Source organism: Coffea arabica, chromosome 2c (genome assembly GCF_036785885.1).
Source record: "Coffea arabica cultivar ET-39 chromosome 2c, Coffea Arabica ET-39 HiFi, whole genome shotgun sequence".
NCBI classification, from domain to species: Eukaryota; Viridiplantae; Streptophyta; class Magnoliopsida; order Gentianales; family Rubiaceae; genus Coffea; species Coffea arabica.
In genome coordinates, this window is record NC_092312.1 from 6,485,123 (window position 1) to 6,496,577 (window position 11,455).

Below are 11,455 nucleotides of genomic sequence, written 5' to 3' on the forward strand. Positions count from 1 at the left end.
TAACTTGTTGACTCTCTTTCAGGGATTGCATTTCGAGGGGCTTGTCTGTGAAATATTTAACTGCTGATGACCTGTATGTACATCATGCAGAATGCAGAAGTCTGATGATTGATGCCTCTACTCTTCAAGTACTCTCCTATTTGAAGGCCCGCTGTACAGTACGAATGGAAGTTTATTTGCTAGAAAAGGCATATGGCTGATGTTCCATGGCAATTAGTTTGACTCGGGGGAATTTTCTTAGGCGACTAGCCTTTGGCGGACTGCGGAAGTTACCTTCTGCCTTTAAGCAGGGTGGAGAGACTGTCTCGTGTAATTCAATTTTTGCCACAGAAGGTTGGTATATATAATAGTCTCCATAGGGTGTCAAATGTCTCTTCATTTTTCCTTTTACATATGGCTGAGAATTTTAGAAAGAGCTCAAAAGTGATCTCTCTCTTATTAGCAATATCGAAACTGTAGTCGTAGCTTAAATGAACTTCAGCAAGTTCACAAAATCGTTCGTAGACTGCCATTTCCTGAAGAAAAAATATACACCATGTTGTACTTTAAGACCTCCATCCCCATTTGCAATTCCTCTCAGCTCTCGAGTATTGTCGCCTGCATTTGATAAAATCTGCAGTTTTTCATAATTTTCTTCAATTTCACTGAATAATCCTCTTGTTAAGATGAAAATCTTTTCTGCTCCTGTGGGATGTTATCCATTGATTGCCACGAGAGCTGAGTGTGATGCTAACCTAGTAGGACTTTACCCCCATGAAGCAGCTGTTCCACCTAACTTGCAGAAGGTAGCAACAGGTGAATCCTGGATCAACAACTAACTGCAATCTCTGAGTTTGATTGCTGGTCCTCGGCACCAGTAAGCAGAGGGCTCTTTTGGAACTGATTTCTCAGCTGTCCACATGCAGCACTAGCATCAAGACCTCGAGTCTGCCGGACACTGACGGTTATTTTACGGGACTCCAGAGCGGCTGCAAATGCAAGAGTCTGCATAACCAAATTTATTATACCTATCAGTTGACCCCGCTCTTGCTAGAAAAAAATAGTTTAGAACTAAATTGGGAAAGCTAAAGGGTCCAAAATGAACATCCAAAGAAGAAGGGAGATAAAACGCGTACTGATTTTTTATATGGACGCTGGTAATCAGATCCTTCAACTGGATTAAACGGTATCAGGTTGACATGGTAACTACGACCCCATTCATGAAGCAGTTCTGCTAACTCTAACGCATGCTCAATGGTGTCATTGACTCCAGCTTCACAAGAACAAATAAAAGCCAAAACTATTGTTACTTCCTCTCTGCATGCCTATCAAACAATTGAAGTCATGAAAACCTTTTACTCGCAGAAGTCTGGAATACCTAAAAGTGTGTATTCGAAAGACACCCGTCGACTGGTTTCAAGGAAATAGTCCCTGCAATCCTTCATGATTGCTTCCAAAGGATAGGACTTTGCACTTGGTACTATACTTTCGCGGAGTTTCTGGTTTGGAGCATGTAAGCTGGACAAAATGTGAAGGAAATGACACATCACGAATCAGAGTTGAAGTAAGCTTAGCTAAGGAAAAGATGTTCTAGGCTTTCACAGCTTAACAACTAGTTTTTAAGGATGGTCAGCAATGATATCTGGAAAAATCATCGGCAAATTATGATATTAACTGAGTTTTATGGTAACTACGAGAACCTCCACTAAGTTCTTAAATCACACTAACCACCCTGATAATTCCCGACATTCATCAGACAAAGATTGAAGAGGAAGTTAGTGAAATATTAGACCCGTGCCCGCGATAATGATGGAAACCAGGGGAGATTAAGGTAAATTAGCAAAAGTTCAGACCATTTGAGTTCGTGCCTAAGCTTGGCAATCACCAGAATTATTAACTCCACCAGGAATAATGCCCATAATTCCTGTACCTATGAATTCAAACAAACTGGTGCAATCTGATGTTGTCAGGTTTCTACTGTAGCTCAAGGAAGCAAAATATACTTCCTTATACCTAAGCATGATGACCAGTGAATTGAACAGCATAAAGAGCAACATCTTCTAACTTCGTTGGACTTATCTAGAAGTTATGTCAAACTGCTTTTAAGAGAAGCAGAAAGAAAGGGCTTCCACCCTTTTTTTTCCCCTTTCCTTGTAACAGAATAGAACAGCCATCAGGGACGTGTTGAACAGTGATATAACAGTTCAATGCCTGAAGGTCTATTGTGCAAACACACAAGGAAACATTTCTATCCCTTTTCAGTCCAGAAAGCAGAATATGCAATGACATTACCTAATAGCCAACGTCGATTGAAGCTTGTGAGAAGCCAGCTTTTTTATTGTATTTGGAACTCCAACAGTTGATATTGTGATCATCCTCTGCCCAATTTGGATATCCTGAACAAAGGATGGCATGTGAACAATCTTTACATCCACATAAAAAAAAACTAGCTACACAGTTTAATACACCACCTATGTTAGATTTTGGAGCAATTTGAATTTTCAGAGTGGAGAGGCATAGAGGACCTTATTCAGGCAACGGTGTGCTTCAAGAACTTCTTTAAGGTTCAACATCGGCTCACCCATTCCCATAAACACGACATTTGTAACCCTGTGCTTGAAAACATCTTCTATTGCCAACACCTGCACATTTATGATCATGGGACTACTTAAATGCAGCACGTACAGAGTGCTTCCAGAGACCATAACAGGATCCACAACTAAATAAAATGACAAAAGTTTAGCATCAGTAGTTCAGAAGTGTATAAACTTATGTTCACAAACAAACAGCAGGCATGTAAACAAAGGAAACTCACTGGACTTTTTGGGGAAAGAAGGGTACAACGAGAATCCTAAGGACGATTAACTAAGGGAATAAGGGACGCAGCAGTGGATAAATAGCCTAGGTTGATTTAATAAGAAAAAGATGCCATGAGTCCTGAGGATGGAGGTAACGAGGCAGGGAAATTTTTCTCACAGCACCTCCAAGTGAAAGAGAGCCCATCTGTCACCTGATGTAAATTTCAAAAATAGCATCAAACAGATGTAAGACATACCTGCTCTACAATTTCATGCCTCTTAAGGTTTCTTGCAAATCCCCCCTTGCCAGTGGCACAAAAGGAACAGCGCAATGGACAGCCTACCTAATTGACACAGGGAGAAGATTAACAATGGAATCAACAGGGACTATGTACTCAATGTTAAAATAGATATCCCAAAAATGGATATATAAACCACCACATTTAAACGTTTTTGCAGTAGAAAATAACCTGGGATGAGACACATGCAGTCAACCTGACTGAACCTTTATCATCTTCCACTGGTATCCCAACAGTTTCAACCAATCGGTTGTCCTCCAATTTTATCAGTAACTGGGAAGATGAAATAATAAAAAGTCACAAGATATAATGAGACAGTAGACATATAAAGTCACAAGATATCACAAGACATAATCAAAAAGTAGGCATATAAAGACAGCCAAATCTATCACTTTGGAAAGAATTGAGATGGACTAAATCTGGATATGCGCATGTTCTTGCTTCATGTTTATACATATAATGAGCAACAGAGAGTCATGGCGAAGGCAACTTATGCATGACATTATTATGCACTCCTGTAGTCTTAGGACATGACATTTTTATGCATGAGACAACCATGATGTTTATCACCAAACTTAGCACTATGAATACTGGAAACCCAAGTTCTATGCAAAGCAAGTTCCTGAATCATGTAATCTTAGTGCCAATTCTAGCGAGTCTAAAAACAATTAAAAATATTCCTTGATTGCTTCTTTTGCCAACGGGATTCACAAATGCCGAGAGCCTGAGACCCAGAGATCTCTAGGTCATCTGAGAGAAGGCACAAGCTCTGAGACATAATTAAACTTTTGATGGCAATTTCAGTGAACCTTACTCGTTTTCTCCATATTGATACTACCCTACAGCGATCCCAATTACAAACTGTGATTCAAATTTCACCCGACGCAAACTTACAAACCAAAATAGAATCTAGACAATAAGTGCTCCCACATCCCAAAAAAGCTTCCTGCCAAATTTCCTTGAGAAAAGAAATAACTTGCCTCACTTTACGGCTCCAGACTTTCTATTGTAAAAGGAAATCATTCAAATCATTCTTCAATTTTAATTCGCCAACTCTCCAAAGCTTCAGGTTTCAGGTGAATTAACTAGTTCTTGTAGAAGTCTAGTGTCCTCAATGAATACATGTTTGTTACCAAATAAGAAATAATCTTCTCTTTGGTTTCCTCCTCTTTATCTAACACAATCCTCCATGGATGCTCAATGCTGACATACATATACATATATACATATATCTATATATATACGTATATGTATATGTATATGTCCATTCAAACTAGAATCTTGTTTAGATATATATTATTAGCTCAACCACCACCAAGAGCCGAGCCAGTTTTGTCAAGAAACTACCTTAATGGTGCCATCAGATGCCGTAACATTCTTATATACTGGTGACCTCCCAACTCTCCATCCTGCTTCCTGCAACTCATTCCTGAATGCCAATGGCACTTTTCATCCAAAAAATTACCCCAAAAAAATTACCAATTAAAGTTGAATAAAATTAGGCAAGATTTGGAAAAAAAAATTACTCACCTTGACTAAAGTCTTGAATTTCTTTAACTTTTCTTTTATACAGTAAATGGTGCAATTGTTTACCTCTGTAGCGTTCCTAAAATGACAAGTACTTGCTAGTTACAACAAGAATTTCATATTTCCAGAAAAGCAACTGAAGATGGAAAATTGATTGGTCCATTTATGCTTTTAGGCTAAACCCACTAAAACTATACCTGACCGAAATCGACGGCAAGTTGTTGAAGCTCTTGCTCAGACATGCCGAGGAGAACCTGCGACTGCAAGTCCACTTTTGATGATGCCTCGGCCTTCTTCTTGAGAGAAGGTAAAGTTACGGTGCTACAGGCGACAGTCAGGGTACGGAACCTTACGGCGCGTGCAAAGGGTGCTGTGACCACGTGCTGAAATATCGCCATTGACATGCTTCGAGAGACTGGATGAATGGATCGAGAGACTCTGCGAGGGAGGAACACCAGGGCCGAGATGACACTATAAACCCAGGCTATGCCTTAAGCCTCACATTCTGGATTTATCAACCTAAGGTAGACTAAGTGCTTAGGAACTTGCCCGAAGGTGTGTGTTTTTGCTGACATGTCAATTGGTGATTTGCTGAAAAGTTGTCGTCCGCCATGCGCCGTTCACGTGACCTGCTGCTTGCAATTGGGCTGTGAATTGCGTTTGTGAGCCACCGACTGTTTGTCCGTTTCCTTCAACCCACTTTCGCACCTTTAAAGAGAGTAATGATAATAGTAATTGTCCTTTTCCTTCAACCCACTTTCGCACCTTTATTTTCGATTTCCTTTCTTTGCTTCCTAAAGAAACCCATGTGGGTTTGGTAAGAATTGACTACTCCATGCTTCAGAATTCTGAACAGTCCTTTCCTCTCCTCTCAGTCCATGGTCCCTCACTCTTCAGCATCACCGAGACGCCCCTGATCTTTTCCTTCTTCATGATCATCATCTCACTCTTCATTCTTCCATCTTTTTTTTTTCAACATCATCTTCATCTTCTTATCTTCTATCTGTCTTGGTGAGAAGAAAAAAAATAATTTGCTCCGAGCTTCTTTCTTCCTCTGCCAAAAATAATCTAGCCATTTAATTTTTTCCCTTTTTTGAGCGAGATGAGGAGTTTAGTTGCAGCTTTTGGAGCAAACTAATGTTGTTTATTTTTTTTTACATTGCAAGATAAAAGGCCTTCAGATGTTTCTGCATCTGCTTGATCGTCTTCCTCTCCTCTTCTTCTCTCTTATTATTTTTTTTTTGGTCAAAAACCTCTTCTTCCTTTCACCATTTTTCTATCTATGCATGTGATAAGCAAGTGATAGAGACAAATCTGAAATCCTTTTACCTATTGAATCTGAACATTTTGAGATTTTTCTTTCATTAAATTTTCTGTTCATGTTGTTTTCTCCTTTTACTTATCTGATCTGAACTTGACCTTTTTTTTTTTTGTGATTGCAGGTGGGAAAAGTTTGTAGATTTCATGTTTTTATTTTGGTAAATTAAGTTTTGGTTGTAATTTTCCAGGTTTTCGGTATTTGAATCCTTAACAAGAAAATATTTGGTTTTTTTTTTCAGGTTTTCGGTATTTGAATCCTTAACAAGAAAATATTTGGTGCCTTCTTAGTTTTTGGGGTTTCTTTGACAAACAGCCAATAGCACTGTAAGTGATGATAGAGCCCTACTAATTTAGATACTTGTTTTCAATACCTCTTCAGATCTTGCCTTTCCCTTTTCTTTTACGAGAACATCATTTATTTATTTTAGTTTACAAAAATTCCAATTTTTTAAAATAAAATTCCTGTTGATTTGGTTCTGAGAAGCTAAGATTGGCTTCTAATCGTCTAATGGGGATAACATTTTGCGAATAGTCTAAATTATAGTAGATTTACTGGTCCCTAAAATGGTTTCTATCTTTGTAGCAATAAAAAATTTGATATGATCTGTTGGTCTTTCTAGTTTCTTCATTTGTTGAAAAGGTATACTTAATTTTTTGCAGCTGAAATAACAGGAAGATGTTAGGATTCGTTTGCATTCAGATCCCATTTTCTTAAATTATCTTTTTTTCCGTACTTTTTGTTATGTTATTAACATACATCACTACATTAAAGGCGTGAACAAATCAAGATTCAATCATTCTATAACCAGTTCATGGAATAGTAAGATTTTCAAGTTAACAATGCTATATTTTTCCTTTTTTTCGGCTTTTGGATTGAAGGGTGGTCACTATTGGATAGGGTTGTTCTTTAATTTTAGCCTTAGGTCCTTCATTATTTGCATGCTGCTAATACATTATTTTTGAATGGTGGATACCTTTTGAATTGTCTCATATATGTACGGTATTTATTTTTGAAACAGCTTTGAGATTTTTTTCCCTTTTTTCTTTGTACAGACTATGATCATGTTGCGAAAAACACTTCAAATTTTTGGTGCTATTGTATTACAGGGGCGGAGCCAGAAAAAAATCTTAGTGGGGGCACAAATAATACTAAAATTTTTTTATCTACTCTTTTTTTTTTATTTTTTGGGCAAAAAATAAATAAATTCACTAACAAGTACAATTGATATGTATATTCCATGAAAAACATAAAAAGACAAACTCAAAATTATTAATGTAATAATAATTTTATTTAAAAACTTCTTTTATTGTCATTTTTTGCACCTTCATTATCCTTGGCTTCTTCTTTATTAGACGGCTCTTTTTCCATTGATTTCCTCTTGAAATATCTCTCCATAGTTTAAGAAATTAAAATCAATATATAAGATACTAATCCAATTAAAATATTAAATGTCCAATAAAATCTAATAATCTATCCAAGAACTATTTTACAAGTTAAAGTTATTTATTAAATCATTAATCACAACATATCATTACTATATCAAATCACAACTTATTCATTCATTACTATATCAAATCATTAATCAGAATATATGAACCTAATCAAGTTAATTAGACAAAAGGATCCATATAAGAATAATTTAAAAGTTAAAATATATGTCAAATGGCCTTCTATTCATCATTACATTAACTCCAAATAAGAAACTAATCAAGAAAAATAAAAAATAAATTATAAATCTATAAAATCACCATTTCACAAGTTAAAATATTTATCAAATATCAAATAACCCATTTATTAGTTATTACATTAACTAATCAATTTTCAAATTTCTCTAAAACAGTAATAATCTCATGCTCTAGAAATATATTTGCAAACAAATTTAAAATAATAATAATAATAAGTAATTGTTTAGAACCTGATTTTAATGGTCTCCCAAAATTGGTGAAAAGAGTTGCAAATCAGTGGCACTGTAGCAGACTCAGGTCCCTTTACTTCCTTTGTGCCCCGTATCACGTTATTTAATTGGAAAGAAGTCAGCTTCAATGACTGGTTTCTTGCGGTTGAACTGAAGAAAGCAGGTCTTGGCTTTCAAAAAGCCTACTCCTTTAATGGAACACTGTTTGAAGTAGTCAACAACACCATTTTCATGACAGGAAAACCAGGATAGGATCGGACTATTTGATGGGAGAGACCATTTTCAGTGGGGACAACCAAGAGGCAAAAGAGGAAAAGAAAATTGGGGAATGGGGACAAAGGAAGTAAATGATTAATGATGATTGGATGAAGTAATAAAAAGAAAGAGTAGTTAGTTGGGTGTGGAAGAAGAGGAGTCGTGGGTTGTGAAGTGAAATGGGGGACCACAGAGTAAAGGGAATTTGGAGAGTGGGGACCAAAAGTAATGACTGATATAATTGATATTTGGTCCTTAGAGGAGGAAAGTGAATGATATAAATTTTGTGATCCATTCTTTCATATTTTTTTAAAAAAATTCTGGGGGCACCATTAAAATTGTATCAAAATTATAGGAGTATAATAGGAATTTAAGGAGGGCAGTGGGGGCCCGTGCCCCCAGTGCCCCCACTGTAAATCCGCCTCTGTTGTATTATACAAAGAACTGAATGAGTTTTACCAAATCATAGACTTATTGGGTTGTGAAAGACATTACCACTAGAGGTCATGGCTTTCTTTTTTCTTTTCATTTTACAGAATATCATTTTTTCCATAACTTTTTTAAAGCTTGTTGCTCTGTGAATGTTTTCCTTATGAATGGAAAGTACCAATTTGAGACATTCTTCTCAGAATTTTTTGGAAGATCTTGAACCTCTGAACTCTAGGCAACCAAAATAAGATAGGTAAAGCATAGCTCTTCATCAGTGAAATTTCCCATCATTTTATGTCTATGCTACCATTTTCTCTTACACTTTTCATGATTAATTTTCATATAAGTACGGATGTATAGCAGTTAATACTAATATTTTTATGGCCAGTAATAATTCTCTGATGCATTTCTTTAACCTAGAATTCCAAAGTTTAGATGGGTTCTATAGGACAAACATAACTAAGATTTGAGAAAGTCAATTTCATGTCAGTAATTCTAAAGACTTATTTAGAGGTGCAAAGGGAGTTCAATAGTCACTTTTTTGTTTTAAGATTTTGACAATTTGCAGGGCCATTCAAATTTTAAGTTTTTTTGTAATCTGAACTAATGTTGTCAAGAATTTCTCAGTTTGACATTTCTTAAATGGTGTATATTGGTTTATCCTTCCATTTTTTTTTTTTGCATAAATGTGTCTATTCATGAGCAAAAGAGGCCATCTGCCCTCGATCTTTACAAAAGAGGCAAGAGAAAGTGTAAGAAATCTCAGAACTTTCGCTCCTTTCCACAGTCAATTTTAAGAAAGGTTCAAACTGGATATTTCTATCCATTCAATTGAAAAAAAATAAAATCGAACGAAAACACGGCTAATTAACCCAGAAGAACCTGGTAGGATTGAACAATAATAACATACTGCTTGTAATAGTAAAAATAAACCGTGCCAATGTCGAGAAATGGGTATGTTTGGATTGTGGACTATTTTCAAAAATTTATTTGCTTGCATGATCAACCTATTTTACAAACATTTTTTTTTTATCTCACGGGCATCACATAAAAAAAAACTATAATATCTACTATCCAGGCATAAAAAAGAGGGAAACTTGCAAGAACAAGCAGACTTGCACAGGCACTCGTAATAACAAACACGAATTCAGCTCAGATTATAAACCTCGAAAATAACGAAACCCAAGAAAGCAAAGCAATGTGAGAAGCATTTTCTACAGACTTACTTCGCTTATGGATTGCCTCCTGAAGATCAGCAACAGTAGCCTACAAGGACAGAGCCCAAAACCCATCATATTTTCTCTCAATTCTAGTGTTGCAAATAACTTTTAGCTAAATTGAGAAAATAACAAGAGAAGAAGAGGACGAATAGAATAGCATACGGAATCATCGAGGTCAAGGCCACCCTTTACTAGTTCTCTGCCGCTACGTGTAACGACCGTCACCTTCATCCTTCAAAGAGTAAGCCTCCGAAAGACACAGCGAGAGAGGGTACAAAAGTTCTGAGAGGTGGAACGAAGATCTGAGGATCGCTGGTGTTTCGGGACTGGGGGGGGGGGGTTATAAATATAATAATTAATTATAAGAGTACTGAAATGTTTATGACGATGAAAAATGCTGATGGGGGTGGGGGCGGAGCACGTGAGTTGGCAAATGAGTGGGCGTCGCCTTGAGTCTAATTTCGATCCAATGGCAGTAATTAATGGCGTGTCGTTGGGAAGTAGATAAACAGCCCATTCGCACCGATGAACCACCCTCCCGCTACTGGTCCTATTCTGGTGGTACTACGCCACTACACTTCACGAATATCCTTTATATATATATAAGAAGCACTTGGCTTCTACTGTTGGTGGGATTTCGAGTGCATCTCCGTGCTTGAGGATGTTGTACATTCGAGTGGAGTGCACTTTTTGATGGTTGTACGTTACTTTTGTCCTTCACCTTGTGATTTCTCCTGGACCCCACATTCATTGCATGTATAGTTCAGGCTGATGATGGATGTTCCTAAATTATTCGATTAAAAAATATTTATTCCACTCTTGAATGAAAAGATTAGAAATAAACTTCAACTGAAAAAAAATTTAAGAGTTATGATAGGCATAATAAAAGATGGATTTAGAAATTTTATTTTTCAATTAAAATTAAATTTAAACTTTTGGAAAAAAAAATTAAACTGATAGATTTTACTCTTAAATATGATAGACGTGGTTATTATGGAGAAAACTGATAGATTTCACTCTTAAATATGATAGACCTGGTTATTATGGAGAAAATTCAAGAGTTATGGTTCTTTTATAAATTACAAATAAGCTTGAACTAAATTATTGGAGTCTATATCTTTTATATATAAAGGATACCTAAAATAACAATCATGGGAAAAAAATGATTTGGAAATATTAAATGCACGGTTGATTTATTGCTTTTGGAATGTGGACCTCACTTTATGCATTGGAAGCTTGTGCTTCTCACTTCTCGCATTGTCCTTCAGCCTAAGATTTTTGCTTCTTTCCTTGTGGATCCTGGACCCCAAATTGATTGTATGTATAGTTCAGGCTGGTAATCCATATTCCTATAGTATTCAATTAAAAAATTAAAATTAAAATAAACCTCAACTAAATTAAACCTTCGGCAAAAATTAAAAATAAACCTGAATTGAATTATGATAGACATAATAATCGCAAATCACACATTTAGAAATATTAGATTTCTAAATTAAAATTAAAATCTTAATCGAAAGACTTTGATAATTATGGAATATAAGTTAGTGATTAAAATTCTAATTCAACTCCAATTTTAAATTAAAAGATGGATAATTAATGCATATATATATAAAGGATATATGGAATAAGTGATGGTATTTTTAGACAAATATAATATAGGTTTTAATTTTTAGACAAATATAATATAATATACATAAAGATGTATACAGCCT

The 11,455-nt window shown here is 35.8% G+C and overlaps 1 protein-coding gene and 1 long non-coding RNA gene across 5 annotated transcripts; one reads left to right on the forward strand and one right to left on the reverse strand.

Moving 5' to 3' along the window:
• Window positions 1–361: 361 nt before the first annotated feature.
• LOC113725463 (uncharacterized) lies at window positions 362–10,091 on the reverse strand. 4 transcript variants are annotated; one of them, XM_072073942.1, is made up of 12 exons: window positions 9,906–10,091; window positions 9,750–9,789; window positions 4,801–5,606; window positions 4,607–4,682; window positions 4,424–4,521; window positions 3,248–3,349; window positions 3,035–3,121; window positions 2,505–2,621; window positions 2,272–2,375; window positions 1,358–1,497; window positions 1,116–1,252; window positions 362–984 (listed from the first exon to the last, which is right to left on the reverse strand). In XM_072073942.1, the coding sequence occupies exons 3-12, from the start codon at window positions 5,005–5,007 to the stop codon at window positions 808–810; spliced, it is 1,245 nt and encodes a 414-aa protein (XP_071930043.1). In that variant the 5' UTR covers window positions 5,008–5,606; window positions 9,750–9,789; window positions 9,906–10,091; the 3' UTR covers window positions 362–807. The 4 variants fall into 4 exon arrangements, with proteins under 4 accessions (XP_071930043.1, XP_071930045.1, XP_071930044.1 ...); XM_072073944.1 differs by having other exon boundaries at window positions 4,801–5,610; XM_072073943.1 differs by having other exon boundaries at window positions 4,801–5,657.
• On the forward strand, window positions 5,651–6,939 carry LOC140034969 (uncharacterized). Its single transcript, XR_011838850.1, has 2 exons — window positions 5,651–6,081; window positions 6,163–6,939. It is a non-coding gene; the product is annotated as an uncharacterized lncRNA (long non-coding RNA).
• Window positions 10,092–11,455: the final 1,364 nt, after the last annotated feature.